The sequence below is a fragment of the Lynx rufus genome, unplaced genomic scaffold (assembly GCF_022079265.1).
Source record: "Lynx rufus isolate CCGP_SWC_20201006 ecotype Redwood Valley unplaced genomic scaffold, mLynRuf1.p SCAF_2, whole genome shotgun sequence".
Taxonomy (NCBI): domain Eukaryota; kingdom Metazoa; phylum Chordata; class Mammalia; order Carnivora; family Felidae; genus Lynx; species Lynx rufus.
In genome coordinates this window covers 66,579,376-66,602,550 of record NW_025814834.1, presented here as the reverse complement: position 1 = coordinate 66,602,550, position 23,175 = coordinate 66,579,376, and the positions used below count along the sequence as shown (strand labels likewise).

The following is a 23,175-nucleotide window of genomic DNA, read 5'->3' as shown; positions in this document are numbered from 1 at the left end:
ACTTTGCCCAAGTCATTATCTTCTCAGACATGTACCACAGTATCAAATAGGTTTCTGTACATCAGGAATCACTTCACGGAAGGAAATTATCAACGTTGCTTTGTGCGAAAGAATGACTTGAGAATACTGCATGAGAAAAAGCAGAAAATTGTGACCAAACAGGTGAAGAGTTGGGTCATCACTGGTGTTTTTAGGCAGCACAGTCCGGTGTTAGTTTGTATAAATAATAGAGAATAACGTTTTCTTCACTTCCTCCTTTTCTTCAGTATCTTCACTTTTTTCTTCTTTTGAGGAATGCGATATGTACTTAAAATAATTTTTCATGTTGTATGGTTATTGTATGAACAAAGAAGGATATTTTAAAAGGTGGGCTATGAAGCACAATACTCTACAGGTAAGTCTTATCCTGGTTGGTCTATGAGTCAAGATGAATGAAAAGTATTCCTTGAAATGAATCGCCTACATATGTTTATAATCTCATGGCATTGTATAGGCACATGAAAATTGGTTCTGTTGCGATATAGAATAAATTTAAGCACCTCAAAATATAGAATGACTTCTGTACATGAAGAAGAGTCTTGCTCCCTAATATAACAAGATATATTAACTAAATATTTGTTATTAATGTCCATTCCTTGTATCAGGGTATTTCATTGCAAAGCCAAGGTAAAATACTTTTATAGATATCCAAATGATAGATGCATGTGTGCGGTTGTATTTGCATGGGAAACACGAATATTTACCATTCTGTGAAAAGATGACAAGGCAGATGTGAACATTTTCCACATGGTCTTCTGATTTATTAAAAGCAAATAAAATTAAATCACCTTTGTTTGCTGTAGTCAATAACCCCTACAGAATATTCTTACAATTCTTACAGAATCATCTACCAGTGCAAACACAGCCATCTGCTAATGCTGCCCACCTATTTTAGGGAATCTGAGCTAGTCACGGCAATGACTTTGAGACTATTTTGATGAAAAGTTTTGGCATAGACGTCCTTAAAAGAGTCTTATTAACACAAATTTATCACCTTCACAGGCTGTAAACAATATATCAGAAACGAAGCTCTATTTTTTGCTTTCTTTGCCATCTTTCCCTTTGTCTTCTTTTTCTGTTTTGTCTTTTTCATATTTCTCTTTGTCTGGCTTTGTTACACTATCATATGAAGGTGGAGAGACAGTGGATGGGGTTGCATCTGTTTTTTCTGGACTTGAGTTCTCATTAACGTTATCAAAAACCTTATCTTCTTTATTGGGCAAATCATCATCTCGGTTTCCATCTTTTATGTATATACTTGATATATTTTTGACATTTTGCCGTAAGCGGTAACGTCTGTAAGCACGCTGAATGACAGTAGCAGACACATCCTCTTGTTTTCGTTTTAGTGTAGTTGTTATGGGTTCATAGGACACTTTGGAAGGATTTGCTGACATGAACCTTTCTTCCATCTGTGAACGTAGAGAGTCCATTTCTCCGCTTTCACCCAGAACACGCTTTGTAAAAGCAAATAAGATGTCAAGACAATGGATCCGGTCCCCACTGACCATGGGCAGGTCCATGGCAATGAGCTGAACTTTGTTTGGTTTTGCTATGAGGAGAGGAGGATCTAGGGCAGCTGCAAAATCAGAGAGTTTGCTATACTCTATAAACTGGGTGGCATCAGGATCAAACTTCTCCCAAACCTCATAGAACATCTCAAAGTCATCCTCACTCAGGGGCTCAGTACTTTCCTCGGTAGCGACACTGAAGTTCTCCAGGATGACAGCGATGTACATGTTCACCACAACTAGAAATGATATGATGATGTAACTGACGAAATAGAATATCCCAACAGATGGGCTACCACAGTCTCCTTCAACTGAACTTCCAGGATGAACTTTTTTGGGGTCACAATCAGGGGGTGCACTGTTGAGAATAGGCGCTAGCAATCCATCCCAGCCAGCAGAGGTGGTGATTTGGAACAGGCAGATCATGCTGTTGCCAAAGGTCTCAAAGTTGAACATGTCATTAATTCCAGCTTCCTTTTTAACATAAGCAAAGTTGGACATTCCAAAGATGGCGTAGATGAACATGACCAGGAAGAGCAGGAGGCCGATGTTAAACAAGGCGGGAAGGGACATCATCAGAGCAAAGAGCAGCGTGCGGATCCCCTTCGCCCCTTTGATCAGACGCAAGATTCGACCAATCCTGGCGAGACGGATCACTCGGAACAGGGTAGGGGACACGAAGTATTTTTCTATCAGCTCAGCCAGAAACATACCTGGTGAGGAGGGAGGGGATAGAAATAGTTAAATTTCCATGCTACAGAAAATTATGACTTTAAGTATTTTTATCTGCCATCTTATCTCTTACGATTTCAGAACTGTCCTTTTATATTGAAAGCAATTTCACAACAATCAAAAGATTGAGCAATCCCAAAGGAAAATGAAATTATCATTGTGACATTTTCTCTCCTTTTACTCAGTTTGTGGACGTTTTTTTCCTCCAAAATAATTTTAATTATAAGGGTAATACGTACTCATGTAGAAAGTTCAAGCAGTACAGTAAAATGCTAAAAAGGAAATATAAATCACCTGAAATATCACCAATTATAATCACTGTTACTATTTTGCTGAGTATCACTTTTGACATTTTTCTATGCAAGCTCACACACACACACATTGTCACAGGAATATAATTATGTTATATAAGCATCTTTCATAATTATAGTCACTTCATCATATGTCATGGAAATATTTCCATACAAATGACAACAAAGTAATTTCTTATAGTTTTACAATGTTCTTTCCAAATAAACACATATTGAAGAAATTTATGTTGTTTTCGCTGAGATGAATATCCAAGTAGGTATATTTTTTCTAGTTACGTGAGCATCATTTGATAATACATTAATAAAAGATCAAACAGTATATTTAAAATTTTTTATCTATCACGAAATCTATCTCCAGAAAGTTTGTACAACTTCTCAGTTATATATGAAAGTGCTCATACCCTGCATGCTCAATTAGTATTGTAATGCTTTATAATTTTTACCAGAAAATCTTTATGATGTTTCAAAACATCTCATTGTAACTTATTTGCATTTTTCTTGGAAAAAATATCTACATTTTTTTCTTATTTATTGGATATTTTGTGTGCTTGTTGGCTGTTTTCAACTTTCTCTTTTGGCCATGTTAAGTCCTTTGCCCATTTCCCTATTGAGATATTTACTATTACTGATTTAGGGAGACTATTTTTCTATTGAAAGTGTTAATCCTTTATTGTTCTTAAATGTTACATAATTTTTTCCCCTGTATTTTGTGTTTCCATCTTTTTGTTTTGGGTAGAGGTAGTGGTTAGTTTTTGTCCATAGAATATTTTGATTTTTATGTAGACATAGTTGTTATTTTTTTCTTCATAGATTCAAATTTGTGAGATGACATAGGAAGGATGATTCGATTCAGGTTCATTGTTATAAATCTATTTCTTCTTGAATTTATTTTATTTTACACTTTAATCTTTGATTCATGTGATTTTTCTACTGAGCAAATTATTTATCTTCTATATATTTGAAGTTAAATTTTGAATTATCTATTTGAATTTATTGAGCTTTTTAAAACACTGTTTTACTTCATCAGTGTTATAATAGTATAAATATCTAGCAATACTTTAATTTCTCTTCCAGATGAATTTTATAATCATTTAGACTTATATTGCCATTATCTCCATCATGCAAAAAGACTTACTGATATTCTCACTGGGATGACACTTTATTTATAATTAATTTATTTTAAAAAGGGTCATGATTAGAGTGATAGCCTTCTTATCCAAGTAAAAGAAAAGTAAGACTTCCTTTATGTATGTTAGCTTCCTCATAGAAGTCTTATGCATTTCTTATTAAAGTTGTTACTAGATATTTTACTTTATTTTTATTGCCAATATAAGTGATATTTTTCTTTAGGTATACTTTCCAAATTTTTTGTCCACATATAAAACATTTATGAATATTGATACATGTGATTTAAAATTTGTATCGGGGCGCCTGGGTGGCGCAGTCGGTTAAGCGTCCGACTTCAGCCAGGTCACGATCTCGCGGTCCGTGAGTTCGAGCCCCGCGTCAGGCTCTGGGCTGATGGCTCAGAGCCTGGAGCCTGTTTCCGATTCTGTGTCTCCCTCTCTCTCTCTGCCCCTCCCCCGTTCATGCTCTGTCTCTCTCTGTCCCCAAAATAAATAAACGTTGAAAAAAAAATTAAAAAATAAAATAAAATAAAATTTGTATCTTCTGAAATCTAACTGAATCCATGTTTTTGGTGGATTCTCTTTCATTTTTAAAGAATGCCATAATATGATCTGAAGATGAAGATAACTGGCTCCATGTACCTCTCTGTTTTCTTATCTAATTGCATCAGCCAATACTGTTAAAAATAGAAGTGATAGAGGAACACTCTTTTCTTCTTCCTAATTTAATGGGAATGCTCCCACTATTTTGCTTGTTATTCCTCTGAGATTCCTACCTAAATTTTAATTCGTTTTCTTCTATCTTAATACTTTCTTCTCTTTTTTTCAAAAACTGGTTTTGAATGCCTTTTCGAAGTTACATGGTACTCAATAAGGAAGTTTTAGATCATATGACCTTTAACCCTTCTGGACTGTTTTATCATCTATAAGTTGAATTTGTATTAAATCATCTCTGCAATCTTGTTCTGTCTAAAATTTGTAATTCTTAAAATAAATGAAACCCTAAAATACTGGGCAAAGCTTGTACAGATAATGAAAAAACAAGAGGACAGAAAAACAGCTATGGTAAAGGGGAGAAAGTATACAACCATGTACTGTGATTCACAGACATGACTGAGGTTGGTTGAGAAATGATTGTATTGACAAGTCTTTGCCAAGTATGAAGCCATAAGAAATGAAAATGGCATTTCTTAAGACCTTACCTTCACTTTGAATTTAGAAAGAATGTTCACGCAGAGTCAGGGATATTCTGGCTGTTAGTAATCATTAATCAAGGGACAGTTCTCATATGTGCTAAAATTGGAGGTGATTTCAGATTCTGCATTGGTCTTCCTACCTACATATAGGTCTTTCTACCTTCAACCCTACATATAGACGTAGTTGCTACTTTTGTTAAAAATAATCTTGGAAATCAAATATCAAGAAGTATTACATGCTTGTGGCTTTGAGGCCTATAGCATAAACATAAGAATTCTGACACAGAGGTCTTTGTTTTATTTAGTTTTGTTTTTAAGTTTCCTCCATTCTTCATTTTACTAACATATCCAAAAGTAAATTTACATTCAAGAATTCAGAACCTTCTCTGAGCATGTGTGAAGTTTAGTTTGATTCAAAATGGTCTTACCTACAATGGAGAGAATCACAACCACAAAATCAAAAATGTTCCATCCTACAGTGAAGTAGTAATGTCTGAGGGAGATCAGTTTCAGCACACATTCTCCAGTGAAAAGGATAATAAAAACCACATTTATCCAATATAAAACATCAGTCATGTAGTCACTTTGTCCCTCTTTTTCTACCATCATGGTTACCATGTTGAGGCAGATAAGAACCATGATGGTGATATCAAACACTTGGTTTGTTACTAGGTCAAATATACATCCTTGGAATTTGTTCTGTAAAGAAACAAGAATAATATGGAATGTAGAGTAAATTTTGCAAATATCCATTAACCATTATATTAGTAAAAGATTTTTTTTAAAGTTGTGTCTTCAAAGTTGCATAAATTATCTTTGGTCATAAGTTCTTGATTCTACAAGAGATATTATTCATGAGTTAAATCAAAGTCAGAGTGAATGAAAAGTTTTTGTTGTTGTTGACTTTCAGTATATACCAAACAGACTTCAGTTGGTCATGTATACTAACATTTGCTTTTAAGCTCATCCAACCCTAGTATGTTATATATGAATTGTTTCAGTCACCAGTAATTTTTTACTAAAATACCTCAGCTCTACTACCCGGAGTATTTCAAGTTAATAAAATATCATGTCTCTAAATTTCTACTTTGCCATATTATTTTAACTAATGTGTTGGAGTGTCTTATACTTATATGACTGCTGTAGTATCAGAGACTTATATTTTCCTATCTCTTTCATGTATGGAATATGTATTTCCATACATATTCATACTTACAAATCACCTTTCTTTTCAGTCTCACTGTTAGTATTATGCTTTCTAGGAAACATAGCTTCTTCAAAATCCTTTTAGGAAAGGCCTTAAAGCATTTTACCAAGATCAAGTAGGGCATGCAAAAAATTAAATACCAGGGTTTCAAATCCATAGATTGTGATTCAATAGGTCTGGTTGAGACCTGGCAATGTGTCCATTTAAAAAGTGCTGGGTGATCCTCATGTTGCCAGCTGGGTACTAATTGGCTTTGTCTTCAGCCATGACTCTTTGGCAAGGTGTGTTATGTTCAATACAAATTTAAATGCATTACATGCATTTAAATTATATGCATTTAAATTTTTTCCCCCAAGTTGTTAGAGGAATACAAACTATTCTTTGACTGCTTAGACTCACTATTTCCATCTGAGCCCATTCTGGTCTTTGACTTCACAGTAGGAAAAAGTTTAGACTCACAACCAGTCCAACTGCTTCTTTTGCTATTTGTTGCAATATTAAAAATCTTCATGTTAGTTTTACCCTACCGATAGACAGCAATCACTACATCATAAAGTCATTACTTAGATAAATAAGTTTCAATCAAAATTACATTTTATTTGTATTCTCCACAGGCCACTGCACTAATAGTAAGCTGTGTAGCTAATATAAAAGTAAAACCATATATAATTATTTGTAATTTTTATAGGAATATTAAGAACAGTGATAACGTTCAAAATACATATATTCAGTTTTATAAGGCCTTTTATTCAAATATTAGCATTCATGTTTAAGAACTAGTTGTACGTTAAAGATGAATTAAAAATAATTGAAAATTTATATGCTAGAGATATATATGTAAAAATATACAGTTGCCCCTTGGACAACAGTTTTGAACTACATAAGTCCATTAATCATGGGTTTTTTAAAGATAAATACAGTGCAGTACTGTAAATATATTTTCTCTTCTTTATGATTCTCTTAATAACATTTTGTTTTCTCTAGCTTACCGTATATAATACAGTATATAATACATATAACATGTAGAATATGTGTTCATCAACCATTTAGTTTATCAGTAAGATTTTTGGTCAACAGTAGGCTATTAGTAGTTAAGATTTGGAGGAGTCAGAAGTTGATATGCAGATTTTGACTGTGTGGAAGGTTGGTGCCCCTAACCCCTGTGTTGTTTTAAGATGAATTGGTTTTTTTTTCTTTTCTTTTCTTTTTTTTTTTTTTTTTAATTTTTACCCCTGGCCGAGGTATTGGCTTTTGTGGTTTCTTAGATCCCAGCTTTTTCATCGCATTATAATATTTCTTCTGTTCTTCTGTCATAAAGATGTCTTGACCTCCAAGGTAAAGAAATAAAAAAATAAATCTAGTTAATATCAGAATCATGGTCTGGATCTTTCTTCAGATCATTAAGACAGGTTAAAAATGTATTAATATATAAATAAAATGCATTTATTATGTGCCACGTAGCTATAAATAAAACCCATCTTAAAGAATTACTTAGATGTAGGCATGTTACTCTCCATAAATAATGTAATGTGCATACGTAAAATATATGTATTACATATAATAATTATTGGCTCAATTTTCTTTTGGTGCAGTAACCCGTGTCATTCTAAACTATGTGCTGGTATTTCATTTTATCTGCTACCTATCTCAGGCATTTTATTGCTAGATTACAAATATATTAGGAAGAGTTATACAAAATAATACTGAACATCTTTTTTGATGATTTGGCTAATATTTGGGACTCTAATGAAAAGTAGGGGTCAAAACCATAGTAAAAATAATTTTATGTTATTTGTATTCATTCATAAATGCCATATTTGTTTAGCACAGAAAAAGAATATACAGTAGTGCCCTCTTATCTGTGGTTCTGCTTCCTGTGGTTTCTGTTACCCATGGTCAACTGTGGTCTAGAAGCAAGTGATCCTCCTGGCATAGGTCAGAAGGTGAATAGTAACCCAAGGCTACATCACAATGTCTGCAGATAGTCACCTCACTTCATCTCATTACATAGACATTTTATCATCTCACACCATCACAAGAAGGGAAGTATAGTACAATAAGATATTTTGAGACAGAGAGACGATATTCACGTAACTTGTATTATGGCATATTGTTCTATTTTATTATTATTGTTGTTAATCTCTTACTATGCCTAATTTATAAATTAGACTTTACCATAGGTATGCATGTAGAAGAAAAAACATGGTACATTTAAGGTTTGGTACTATCTATGGTTTCAGGCACCCACTGAAACATATGCCCTATAGATAATGGGTGGGGGAGACTACTGCACAGTGAACATGTAACACACAATATCTGTGTGTGTGTGTGTGGGGAGGTGTTTGAAGAAACTTGTTAGATACTTTTTTCATTCCAATAAAGAAACTGCAATATAAGCAGGTTATTGGGTGTCAACATTATGTATAATAGTGTTGGAGGTATTGAGGAAATTACCAATGATTCAGGATCCTTGACCTGAAGGACTTCCTAATTGAATAGACAACCTTTAAAATTCAACAGTAAAAATAACTAACTCTAAAGTTTTTTGGGGTCACCTGGGTGGCCCAGTTCGTTAAGCATCTGAGTTTGGCTTATGCCATGATCTCATGGTTTGTGAGTTTGAGCCCCATTTTGGGCTCTGTACTGACAGCGGAGAGCCTGCTTTGGATCCTCTGTCTCTCTCTCCCTGTTCATCCCCAGTTTGCACCCTCTCTCTGTCTCTCAAAACCAACCAACCAACTAACCAACCAACAAACAAACATTGGGGTGCCTGGCTGGCTCAGTCGGTTAAGTGTCTGACTTCAGCTCAGGTCATGATTTTGCCTCTGTGCTGACAGCTGAGACCCTGGAGCCTACTTTGGATTCTGTGTCTCCCTTTCTCTCTGTCTCTCATCTGCTCATGTTCTGTCTCTCTCTGTCTCAAAAATAAATAAACATTAAAAAATTTTTAAAAAGAAAGAAACATTGAAAAAATTTAAATGAAGGTTTTTGATCTTTATTTCACAAAGGGGGCTTAGAAGCTTTATCTGTTCTTTTAGGGTATGCCAATTTTCTTAAAATTATCTGTAATTTTTACAGATTCACACATTTTCTACATTGATGTGTAACATCAACTTTTTAGTTATGGGACAAATTAGTATAATCGATGTAATGGGGAATTTATTTTGAATAATTTTTAGTTCTCGAATCCTTACTTAATTTGTAGGGTTGGGGAGTTAAAGATCACCTGGTTATTGTTTCCCTTTAGTTTTCTTGGATTGGGCAATAGCTTTCTATTATACCGCATTTTAAAAAATGTATCAAATACCTAATGGTAACCAGACTCTGCTTTCTTTCTTAAACTGTTTTAACTCACCTTTATTCTAGTTGATATACAGTCTTTGGTATTTATCTTACATATTCATGCTAGGTATCCAGGAGAGCCTTCAGGCCAATGTTAAGAGAACTACTTATGAGCAGAAGCTGAATGCCATACCATGTCAAGAACTTACCAGAAGAAGCTAGGAAAACACTGGGAAGAGAACTCTGAATTAGAGGTAAAAATCAAAGTGGCAAATTTTAACTTTTCTTAATGATACCTTGTTTGCCAAAATAATAAAAGGTGGGGATAAAACTAGGAGATTACAAAATGCTCTAATAGAGGAATTTGTTTTGTTTGGTTTTACTATAGCTTTAGAGACCTTGTGCAAAATGTATCCCTTTAAAAGCTAGATGGAAGACACTCTGTAAATCAGGCTGGTCCTTTTCAACGTTACACACTATGTCAAGGCTGTGTTACTTAGTACTTAAGACTGTAGTTCTAGTATCAGATCATCTTTGTTCAAATCCTATCTCTGTTGTCCTTAGGCAAGTTTCTTAATCTCTTTAAGGATAAGTCATCTCATCCTTACAAGAGTAGCTATATCTCAGTTGTCTTGTTCTGAGGATCAACTGAGATCATGTATTCAAAGCACTCAGAATAATGCCAGATACACAAGCCCTCAATAATTGTTAGTTGCTATTACCGTTGTTGTTACTAACCTTCCTAATAAGGTTATAGTTACTAAAAGGGGTTGCTTTACTCAGAATTTACCCATACGTAACCAGGGCTATACTAGGTCTTTGTGTAAATATACTACATATTTTTCCCTTTTGTAACTTGAACCTATTAATAATTTGTGTTCTAATTTTCCAAAGTATGTTTTCTAATGAATTATTAAACTCTTATTATCACATGAACTCATTAAAATGAAAACATTACTTATAGAAGTTATGGGTATTTGGAAAAACTAGTAAAGTGGGGTTGGTTATTAGAAGAGCTATGAGCTGAGACCAAAGCACTAAGTTAAAAAGCCTTAAGAGTCAAGAATACGCTGGGAAAAGAATATGGGCTTTGAAGTCAAACAGACCTTTGGATCCTGAATGCCAATGGACCTGTTGATTGATTTGAAACAAATTACTTATCCTTACCAGGCCCCAGCATATATACTTTTCTATAAAGATGCCACTTTCATTAGCTTGTCTGTGGATTAGATGAATTCACATACACAAAGTTATCTAGCAGAAGATCTCCTATGTAGTAGGTTAATTGAAGTGTCGGTCCTGTTTCTTACTAAGGTGGAAAGAAACCATAGGCCATTCAGAAAAGGTCAGAATATAAAAGGTATGCTTAAATTGCAAATTAAATACTAGAAGAAATGTAGGGGATAGTGGTAGTTGGCAATGCTTCTAAATTAGTAACTTTTGCCTGACAGTAATGGTAATGGTGTCAACCCATCCTATCTTCCTCCAGTGGCAATTCTTGTAAGAGTAACATTTAAAAGCAAGAAGATTAAAGCAGTTAGGGTTGTGGCTGTCCTGTCCATGGTCACATGGCTTTATCTAGATATATGTTTGATTGATCCTATGCAGGGAATATTGGGGAATCATACGTATATGCTTATATACCATATATACACATATATAACGACTAAAGTTGAAAAAAAAATAAATTGAAAATTAGAGTATATTTTGTAAACTTATTTTCAAGGTTAATTATCAATTTTTAGAGATTCTCTGTCTAAAGCCATGAATATATGATAATGTTAGCTAAGTGTGGCTCTCAGATATTAAATGTAAGAATGGAAGATGGAATTTTCAAAATATCTTTGAAAAAAACCTATATTTGAAAATGTAAGCATAAATAACATTTAACATTTACTAAATTTCCTTCCAATCGTGAATATCAGTCACGTACAATAATGACATTTCATTTCTTGTACATCTATCTTTTCTTAAATGCTAAGCCAGTATCTAAAATGACTCCCTCTTGGAATCCTACCCTTTATCTTGGAAAGATTTCTTTTCCTGTGGGTGGTGCTACAGTTATAGTAACTCAGCCAACTTTGACAGGAAAATTGAGACTTCTTAGATGATTTATTCTCTTGCAAATCACAGATAATACTATAGACTGTACCCACTACAGGCTCTTCATTGAACATATCCCGTATTCCCCATTGCTGCAAATGACTAATGTGGAGACTTAAATGTGGTCCAGGTAGCAGGTAATGCAGAATCTGACCTAGTCTTGGGTCTCTCTTCAGTCATTCTACGCATCATTGCTGGATTCAGTTTTTAAATTAGAACTGAGTTTTCATAGTCCCTGGAAGAAGACTCCAGAATTGGATCTGTGATGAGACTACTTCCTAACTGTCGGATCACACGCAAGTAACACATCCTCTCTGACAGGGGAAGTGGTGTTATAATGCCTTTTAGGTTTGCTGTAAAATGCAACTAAGATTACACATGTGGAGTACTTTACACAGAATCAGACACATCATCAAGTCATAACAAATGCCACTGTCCTGCCTATATGTGCTCCCTTGCTCAAAATACCTCAATGACACATCAGCTCCTACTGAAAAATATATAATATGGCTTTTCAGATCTGCTCTCAGGCAAGACTTCATCTTGTACTATTTCTCTTTTTAAAATTCCATCTCAAAACTCCATTCAAACTGGATGGAAGGCTATTCCTCCTGGATTATTTCCTCTTATGTCAGCCCTTTGCATGTGCTCACACATTTCTCTATCCCTCCCTGTGGATTATCCATCTTTCTGCCTCTCAGTTTCTACATGTCTTCTTATTAATCTTACAAAGCCTACCAATTGTCACATAAATGTGTTTTTTTCTATTTATATCTATTTTTTCTCTGTCCATTTATTTTGTTGTTGTTATTATTGTTGCTTTTGTTAATTTTTATTACACTTATCACTGTTTCATATTATAGTATTTAGGGATCTGGCATAGTGCAGGGGCTAAAAAATATATGCAGTACATGGGATCAACTACTGACCTTATCAGAACTATCACTTACTAGATGCATGATCTTGGGTACATCACTTAACCTTTTTGTGGCTGCCCACGTTTATCAGACAAAGTCAATAATAATAATAATAATAATAATAATAAATTTTAGGGTGGATATTTTAGGTTGAATTGTGTCCCCCCAAAAAGATATTTTAAAGTCCTAGCCCCTAATACTTCAGAATTACCTTATGTGGAAATGTTGTCATTGTAGATGTAATTAAATCAAGGTGAGGTCATACTAGAGAAGAGTGAGCCTTTAATCCGCTATGACTAGTGTCCTCATAAGTAAAGGATAGAGACACAGAGAGGGAAAACACTCCATGTGACCATGGAGGCAGAGACTAAAGATATGCTGCCATAAGGCAAGTAACACTTGAGCTACCAGAAGCTACCAGAAGCCTTCCCAAAAGGCTCTAAAGAGAGCATGGCCCTAACAAAACTTTGATTTTGGACTTGCAGCCTCCATAACTGTGAGAGAATAAATTTCTGTTGTTTGAAGCCACCAGTTTGTGGTACTTGGTTATAGGAGCCTTAAAAAATTAATACAGTTGATGTGAAAGTTAATGAAACACAAATCTCAGGAAAGTATCTTACTTGCAACATTCAACAAATCTTAATTTCCACCACATATATCATTGCTTCTGCTATGATACAAACTCCCTGAAGTCAGGAAACATATCCTGTGCTGTTGTCCATCAAGGGCCAGCCCAATGTATACCACACAGAGCAGTGGCTCAGAGAATGAATGAAGTAACTCCTTATGAAATATGCTTTGAATAAACAATTAGTGCATTAATTTTTCTTAGTCAATCCTCTATAGCGAACATTGACAAAAACTCAATACTTGTCATATTGCTTAAAAATATGATAGAAGATAATTATTTTCTGTGCAGAGATAAATGAGATTAAGCACATCTGTATTCAATTATTTAAAAAAATAAATGAAGTTATAATGAAGCTAATCACTAATTGTTATCAAATTAAATTTCAAATCATATTTTTAGGAAAATAATTTTTCATATTTTTCAGTACAGTAAAAAAAAAAACCCTTAAAATACTTATCTTTTTTTTCTGTTGGTTGAAATTATCTATGATGACACCAATGAATAAGTTCAAAGTGAAGAATGATCCAAAGATGATAAAGATGACAAAATAAATATACATGTAGAGGCTGTATTCATAGATGGGCTGCTTGTCTACCTATAAGATTAACAAAAGTTAGCAGCATATTGACAATAACATTAATGATTTTGTTTTTTACATGGTCTGACAAGTTAATCCAGACAGTGCTATCCTCGGTGAACTTGGCTTTTCAGAAGCCATAGCATCTTGAGGATCAGCCTAAACCTTCTTAAAATTTATTCAACATTAAGCATTAAGCGTTAAGCAATAAATATTTATTGCATGCTTACTATGTACATGAATATAATCTTCAAATGACTACAAAGGACTTAACCATATGTAGTACTTGTTCTCAGATTGGTAGGACAGACAATCTGGTAACTAACTGAACTAAAGTATGTTATTTATTTCCAGAAAAAAAAACTGTAAAGAATGTGATGCCATATTTATTTAAATTTTATTGATTTTTTTTTCTTCATTTGATTACACAAATGTCTTCACTGGATTTAACTTCTTAGCATGGAACTCATTTCACATAAACCCTTCCAGAGCATTTTAAACATAAAAACAACAAAATCTATGAATAAAAAAATTTAAAACCCATGAATAACTTATGATATTTAATTTTTATTTTGATAAATGTATTTATTGAGCACTTATTGCCTGGGTGTGCAAAGTGCTCTACTTACATTTTCTGGTTGGTTCCTCAGAACAATCCCATGACACGGACAGTAATTTTTTTTTTTCTTTTTACAGCCAATAAACAAGCTGAGAGAGGCAAAGTAATTTGCTCAAAGTCAGTTACAGAGCTTATATATGATAGAGCCAGAATTTGAGTCAAGCTCTGTCCCCAAATGCTGCACACGTCATCACTAGGCTATTATTGGGTGGAAAGAAGTTCTTCATTTTGTGTGTACGTACCAAGGGCTCCTTGGAGCTACTATTTGAAAATGGCTGACCTAAACTCAGGAGCTTTAAAAACTGTAGAGCTTGTGTTATATTGACCAATACTTACATTAACAGAATCAACAGCTGCATACATAATATCCATCCATCCCTTAAATGTTGCCTGTAAATAAAACAATAGAATCTGAATGTGAAGCTCACACTCTAAAATAGCCATACACGAATTAAGTCCATTTATTGTTACATTTATTAAGTGATATCAAATCACTGAATTTTACTGTATTTCAAAATATCAATTTAATATAAAGATGCTATGTCGAGCACCAAAAGGACATAGTGCCAAGTCACATTGTAAATCTTAGTCCTAGTTAATTATTTCCAGGTTGTTACAATTCCTGAAAATTTTGCACATGAACTTTAATTTTTCCAGAGGTAGAGTTTTCCAGAACATGTTTTATAGGCACATATTCTATGAAAGACCAAGTCTCTTTTTAAAGTCACAAAGTACATTATCTTTAACTTCTAGTTAATAGATTAAACAATGAATTATATCCTTCATCCAGAGTCCACTACAATATCAAGCATTCATGACAGGGCTCACTTACAACTTGAAGCAGAGACAGGTAACCAAGTCCAACATTATCAAAGTTCACCTTCAGGTTTTTCCACCGCACATTTTGACTAATGTTCATCAGTGCAGAACAGTCGGAACGATTTTTAACTAGACTTGTTGGAAAACGTGACCCATCTGTGGTATTAACACACTCATAGAACTTCCCAGCAAACAAATTTACTCCCATGATGCTAAATATTAGCCAGAATATAAGACACACAAGTAGCACATTCATGATGGAAGGAATTGCACCTATGAGTGCATTCACGACCACCTAGTATTCAAAGGAAAGAAAAGGATGATTAGGATTAGTAAAAATGTTAAATGGTCCACATTAATGAAACACAATGCAGAATTAAGGAAATTAGAAAAGCCACCCTTACATGTTTAAGACATCAAATCACCAAGCAACATGTATTAACTATCTATGCTTAGTAGTATGCCAACCAAGACAAACGAGACAGGAGCCCTGTGATCAATAAGCTTACTTAAAATAGTTGATAAACACATTGAAAGTATTAGCAACAGTGAAAAACAAAGTAGCTAAAAATGATACCATAGCTTAAATAAATGAAAAAATAAAAATAATAAACCAAAAACCTGATATATGTAAGGTGAAGTCGAAAATCTGCATAATCTAGGGAAAAAAAAAGAAATTTCTAAGCATAAATGATAAAAAATAAATAAAATGTACATTTAAAGGTCAGTGCTAGCCCTAGATTTGTCAGTGCTAAAATTCTCCTATATAGAGAAACCACTGGTGTATATAAGCTGGAGTTAAGGTTGGGAGTCTTTCAGCGTATGAACCCCTTATATTTAATTGGTTCTGCTAGTTGTATGGTGCTGAATTCAATTAAGACCTTGGGACCTCAGTTTCTTCATCTACAAAACGAGAGCCATCTGTTCAAATTTATTATTCTAGCTCTAAATATACTTTATATATAAGTCCTTGGCTAAATATAGATAACGCTTGCCTTGGTTAAAATAAAAATGAAATAGTTTATCATTAGTTAATACTTCCTTTATTTCAGCTTTTCAGCATTTCCACTGCTATTAATCACTGGTGCCTCTTGCCATTCCAATTTTCCTGCATGGAGACTATTGTAGCATTTATCACTCTCCAGATTTTCTTAATTACCCCATCTTTCGAAACCTACCTGTCTTTTTATATTTCAGCTCTAGTTTGTATTTGAGTCCAAATGTGTTAAAGACTAATTTGTTAAGTGAGAGCACTGTGCTCCCTCTTTTTTCCAAGCAGTGAAACATTAAGAATCTTTGACCATCTTTGAGATTTTCTAGAGCAGGGGTTGGTGAGCATTTTCTTAAGTATTTTTAGGCTTTGAGGGTTATATGTTCTCTGTTGCAAGTATTCAATTCTGCTCCCGTAGCAATAGATTATAAACAAATGGGCATGGCTGAGAGGCAATAAAACTTCCTTTACAAAACAGGCAATCAGCCCGTGGGCTTTAGTTTGTTGACCTCTGACCTAGAGCAATAGTACCGTAGGGTCTGTGGGCCACTGAGCTTCCATGCCAGTATAAAATTCTATGAAAAACATCATGGTTGTATTTTTTTTTTTTTAACGAAGAGATGATTCATAGTGTTATGAGATCCTTATAGTGTACGTGACACTAAAAGGGTTAGGAAACACAGGAGTAGAGAATAAAGTTCAAAGTGGTCAACTCTTGTTCAAGCCTATGCTTTCATCCTCACTTCCTGCTAACCTCCACACTGTGCTTATCACTGAGGCACATTTTTCCTTCTAGTCCTTGCTCAAAGAAGCCTTGCACACTCAACCCTATGTTTCTCTACCAGCTAGCATCTCTGCCTGGAATGTCTAGGTGCCTGGGGGTTGAGGCCCACTATTTCAGTCCTGGCTCCGAAGTCACCTCCTTGTGAGGCCTTCCTAGACTTCCCAAGGTAGCTACTCTAGCTTCCATGGTCCTGTAGTACTGTGTGCTTACCATTTCATAGCAGATGTCATAGAGTAACCACTGTTTCCCTGTCTGTCTCTCCATGACTTTTGTCCCCACTCAGTCTTGGGGGACTGGGGTCTCTTCACCATTGTACTCTTTTTATAGCCTAATAGCTGACACATAGTTGGTGTTTAAAATGTTTGCTGAAAGAATGTGAGTAATGGTGGTCTCTGAGGGAGATAGGTACATATCGGTCTGATGAGCAGCCATTTGGGAAAGTCAATAAGCTTGAGATCCTCAAGATTCAAAGGAAGCTAACTACATAATGCCTCAAATCATCATTTCATTTACTCTTCAGAATGATCCTGCAGTGGGAAGGAACATATCCTTTTATGTGGTTAATAAATGCTACAGAGATATATCTGCTCCTCCAAATCTATTAAAACATTCTCCAATTATTGATAAAAAACAAACAGCAAAGAGGGTAGAATAATGGGCTAGCTTAATTGCTGAGGGAAGTAGATTGTAGGGTAAAATACATTCTTTGTTCAAGAAAATGCAGTAGATGGTCTGTGTGAGTCCAGATAGGAGTCATAAGTTCCAGATCAATTGTAACGTTCTACCAATGCTCAAAAAACGAAGTTAATGCCAATGGATTCCAATACTATCTTTCTGTGTGATAACACAACTTTAATTTTTCAATTCTTATATGATAAAAGTATTGAATTACACTTATGAATATTTGTGTATAATTATGATCTCTCACATACACTGGAGCCATTATACATTGGATGCATTCAACACTAGACATGACAGTCATAGTTTAGCAGGGATAACCCTGAAGATCTGCTAGACTAAAAGATCTCTGATATTCACCTGAGGCTTCAGATTTCTGAGCCCCACCCCAGAGTTCATGATTCAGTAGGTCTGGAGGAGGGCCTGGGCATCTGCATTTCTAATAAATTCTTAGATGATGCTGATGGCTGGTCTGTAGATCACACTTCAGTGAGATAGACTAATCTGCGTGTTAAGTTGTTCAGAGACTACAGGTAGAGAGGCAGTCAGATAAACAAGTACAAAATAATATAATAAGGATTTTGTGTGTCTGAACATAAAGGGAGGATGATCACTTATGCCTGGTGGTGAAGAGACAAAGCAAATATAAATTAGGGCTTAATGGCTGGGTAGGTGTCTGCTATATTGGGGAGCTAGGGTTGAGACAGGGCAGGGAGAAGCACTCTCAGCCAAGAGAACGACAGAAGCATGAGAAAGCAGGTATAAACCTGGTAAAAAAATAAATTTGAGGAGAGCAGAAATAAGTGAGGATATGGACTATTTAGAGAAAATAAGGTCATTGTCCCGCATGTATTTTATGAAGTTGCTGGTTTAATACAGCTCTGAAAGCTAGGTTGCTAGTAATTATTTTTCTCACCTTGTTTGTCTCTGCAAAATGGTCTCTTTTCAGGCACCATGCCGTCTTGTGCAAATTCAGTAAATTTTCAGAGCTTTAGTTTTCTCAAATGCAATTTGGATATCATTCAACTATTATTGAAACATTTATTTTAAGGATGAAATTTAAGGTGGTGGCTGATGCCCCTTGACTTCCCTGATTTTTCTTATGACTCCTACCAGGGTAGCTCTTTAAAAAAATATATTTTTTGAACACCTGATACAGGCAAGTCCTTGATGACTGGTATTTGGGAGATGTTATCAGAACTAATAGTGTCCCCTTCACCTAAATTTCCTAGCACAGGGAAGATTTTCATTTAAAAAGGGAGAAGTCACTTATTTGGATTACTGCCTAACAGTATTACGTGAAGGAGGCATTATTGTATTTGATTTACTCTTTGTTAAACAATATGCACTGAATACTGTGTATATGCATATCTATACACATATATAAACATTACATCTATATATATACATACATATATGTGTATATAAACAGTCCATAATTTCTACATACTTATTTTTCATACTTTATACTCCATTTAGAAAATAAGAATATTATACTAGAACGTTTAGCATTTTCTTACCCTCATTCCTTCAAATCTAGATAAAGCTCTTAGAGGTCTTAAAGCTCTAAGTGTCCGAAGGGATTTAATGGGGCCAAGGTCTGAGTAGCCGAGAGTGTTTGCGACTAAAGTAACCAAAGAAACCTACAAAAAATAAAATTTTCATTAATCATTTCAATGAAATAATAAAGCATAAAGAGGAAAAGTCAAATTCAAAGATCACTAACAGCAGACCAATAAGAATAATATGATTTTAAATATCAAATTGTCTAGTCATTGGCTAAAAATAGGTAAGATGTGCTTTTGTTAAGGAAATATATTTAAAGAAAGGTTAATGAAAATAAAAGAAGTAATAGAAGGAAAGTAGTTTCTTAGCCTGAATAAAAATCACACATTCTTTTTACACGTTTGTAGTCAATGATCATATAATTGCTTATTAATATGTTTATGCTTGATATATTTAATTAGATATGCTATATATTTAATTAGAGCAACTTATGTTATACATTTATGCTATGCATTTAATTAGAGCAACTATCAAAATTTCAATTATAATAAAACCCAGGGCATAAGAAAGTGTGTGATTTTGAAGCTAAGTCATAAGAGTGTGGCATTAATTCAGCCAAACCTATGTCTCAGTTAAACATTATTCAAAAGCGTTTTGAAGACTCATGATTTTGAGACGGAGTTAATTCCCCACAAGGCTGTTCTGCCTTGTGATTTATCAGAACTGGCACCAAAAAGATTTACCTAGTAATAGACACTGGGAGAAAAATCTCAATTGTATTGAAGAGAGCAAAAAGTAGATGATCTCACTGGCTTTGCAATCAACACAGACATACGGACCTTCATCATGTGAGACCTGCCACAATTACCATGATCAGTATGCAACAGAAATTAGTGTTCTTACAATAAACTATCTTAGAAGAAAGATCATGGACAGAAATAAAATCAATACACATTTTGGTAATAGAGCAATGAGCTCCTCAATGACCTTACATCTGGATCTGTAAATGCATGAAGTCTCTGAGTGCGTTCCATTTAAAATATTCATTTGTTGTTACACTGCGTGTAGCAGGAAGTAATGTCTAAGAACAATGTCCAGAATGCAGCTTTTCATTATGAATGAAGTAATGACTAAAAGATTCAAGTTTTCCAGAGAAGACTAGGAACACCTGAGTCATTGTTCTTATATTTAACTATTGACAGAGTAGAAAAATTCAGTGCTCACAAGTTCACTGCTCCTGCTATCAGAGACAAGTAAACTGATTTATGAATCAAAACGCGTTGAAGACTTTTGTTCTTTCTCATACAGTTACTTCCAAATGCCTCAATGTTGTGCAGGTTTGGTGGCACAGTAGTGAGCATAGCTGCCTTCCAAATGTCTCAGTGTAACATTGTTTATTTTTAAGTCCTTTATATTATATATCCAGCAGAACTAATTGTCTGTCCCTCATATCATTTGAAATTCACCCAAGTCACTCAGGTCTATTATTTTCCACTTAAATACACTTAAGAAAATGTACTTTTTAATCAGGATAACAAGTATTCCCTTTTAATCAGGAAAAAAATTTTCAAATGTTTATTATAATTTTTTTAATGTTTATTGATTTTTGAGAGACAGAGCATGAGCAGAGGAGGGGCAGAGAGAGAAGCAGACACAGCATTCAAAGCAGGCTCCAGGCTCTGAGCTGTCAGCACAGAGCACGATGTGGGGTTCGAACTCACAAGTCTTGAGATCATGACCTGAGCTGAAGCTGGATGCTTAACAGAATGAGTCACCCAGGTGCTCCTCTCTTTCTTAAAATACATCCTTGTAAACTTAAAATACATACTTGTAAACTTCTATTTCACAGGCTGAGTGATGAAAGTAACTATGTTTGTGATAATGTTTTTAAAGGTTTTTAAATACCTTAAATATTTTATAATAACCCATAAAAGACCCAATCATATTTAATGGTTAAGAGAAAAGAAAAGAAAAAGCCTACATTCTTTCTATCATTTCTTCTTATTTTGTTTAGCCTTTCTTTAAATCTATTATGTTACAAAAGCATCTTTCTTACCATTTATTTTTCTATCTAGTAACTAGGTAACATATATATAAAGGTAAATTAAAAAAAATCAAACAATATGAAATCAGTAACATAAAGTATCAAAAATTAGAGATCAGATCTCACAGAGAAAGCCTAAGATAACATAAGAGGTGTAATGTATACCTATATCTCAATAAAAATATTGTTTTTGCATATCGCCTATATAGAAAGCAAAATGTTAATTATTGTTTTTAATATTTTATATTTTGACCTGTTAAAAAGAACTTACTAAGCTTTGGATAACAATTGAGAAATTAAACTTTTGAGTAGAAATGATGAGTTTTGTTTTAATTTTGTAGTCAGATTTTGCTATTTATAGTCATTCTTACTTGTAATTTTGATATCTATGAATGATGCTATATTTTTCTTTTCTGAAAAGTTTAATGATGCAAACTGGTGGTTAAATGTTAGAGCACTTGTTAACATTATAAATATTTGCATGTTGCCCTCTAATTCCAGACATCAGATGGAAAACAACTCCCTAAAAATTATAACTTATTATAAGATGTCCTTTCCCTAGCCACAAAGACTAGATTTTGGAAAATCTAGGGAAATTAGTAATAGATGGAAGAACATAAATCATTCTGAGAAAAATTAGATTTGGATATTGAGGTCAAAAATTAACTTAAAAAAGCCTTTTAAAATAATATAAAATATAATAACATAATTATTATATGTGATATATTATTAAATTATACTATTAAAATATAAAATAAAACAGAGAACACTAAACAAGAATAAATTGGATGTTGCACCATTTCTATTTGTGATGCCTTAATCTCACAGCTATTTTAGGATCTCTTTCTTATTTCAACAAGATTCCCAAAAAAATATTTTTGCTTTGTTAAAAATAATTTGTAAACTTAACCTTGCTTATATATTTTCCATCATTCAAGTGTTGAACAGTTCTCTGAATTTATTACTTGACATTGTCAATGCCTATTTTTCTGTTCCATTGCCACTCCAGAGATTAAGGGTAGGTTGGATGTTTCAGGTGGGGACAAGAGTGTGACTCATTTTGGTTTTCCTTTTCATTGTGAAAGAGATAAATATTTTGAAATTCATGCCTCTCCATTTCCCTAACACAGAGTTATATAGCTTTTGTGTCACCACTTTTACATAACTTTCAGCTAACACATCAGCTTGATACATCCCTTATTGTCTCTTATTTTCTAATTTTATATTGTAAAAAAAAATCAATATTTTATCTCTTTAATCTATGCCTCTACCCTCTTCCATTCCCACACCCACCTCCTAGTGTTTCATTTTGTTCTTATTCCCAACAGGAATGATATTTGAATTATGTATACATACGTGTATATAAATTCACATTTTCTCTTACTGCAGAAAACACATGCAAAGTAAATTATAAATGTTAGAATGGCACAGAAAATAATTTGCATTCATTGAATAATTTCTCTTTTAATACTCCTTACAGAGATATTTCTACTGGCTATATTAATATTTCAAAAAAAACCCACAAATGTATAGTCTGAAAGTACAAGAAGCTAACCAAAATTAAAATATGATAACAAACAACATTAATGAAGGTTCTTCAGAACACTTATTTATAAGAATACAGCCTCTTTTAAAATTTAGTCAAAGTACCTACATCAACAATTAAGAAATCCAGCCAACACCAGGCATTGGTGAAATACGTTTTATAACCATATGCTACCCATTTTAGAAGCATTTCCAGAATGAAGATGTAAGTGAATATCTTGTCAGCATACTCGAGGATAATCTTAATGGTCTTTTTCTTTTCAATATATATATCTTCAAAAGCCTGTGAAAATAATAGTCAAATTTCAATTCATATCCAACTTAAAGCTTATGATTCATAACAAACACAGGAAATAAAGTTCTGGTGAAGAAACCACTGAAAGCTAATACTGTTATGGGCTAGCTGACTTTCTTCTGGTTTACAGCAACTATATAACACTTAGTTTTAGACTACTTACCAGTATGCACTGCTGGGCACCAGAGATTAAGGGAAAGGATGTAAAGAATAAATTTTATAATCCTCTAAAAAGAACCATGATCTCTCATACTTGCAGCA

At 33.9% G+C, this 23,175-nt stretch overlaps 1 protein-coding gene across 3 annotated transcripts in view; it reads right to left on the bottom strand.

Annotated features, from left to right (window-relative positions):
* Positions 1-1,070: 1,070 nt before the first annotated feature.
* The window catches only part of SCN9A (sodium voltage-gated channel alpha subunit 9), a 99,340-nt gene continuing 77,235 nt past the window's right edge, over positions 1,071-23,175 (bottom strand). For 2 of the 3 annotated variants that reach the window (XM_047083900.1, XM_047083902.1), the window contains exons 19-26: positions 22,729-22,902; positions 19,045-19,167; positions 15,085-15,366; positions 14,589-14,642; positions 13,514-13,651; positions 7,354-7,458; positions 5,345-5,615; positions 1,071-2,263 (exon numbers count right to left, since the gene is read on the bottom strand). In XM_047083900.1, the coding sequence (XP_046939856.1) occupies positions 1,071-2,263; positions 5,345-5,615; positions 7,354-7,458; positions 13,514-13,651; positions 14,589-14,642; positions 15,085-15,366; positions 19,045-19,167; positions 22,729-22,902 (2,340 nt within the window). Of the gene's footprint in view, positions 2,264-5,344; positions 5,616-7,353; positions 7,459-13,513; positions 13,652-14,584; positions 14,643-15,084; positions 15,367-19,044; positions 19,168-22,728; positions 22,903-23,175 lie in introns of all 3 variants that reach the window. The other variant, XM_047083901.1, reaches the window with a different exon arrangement.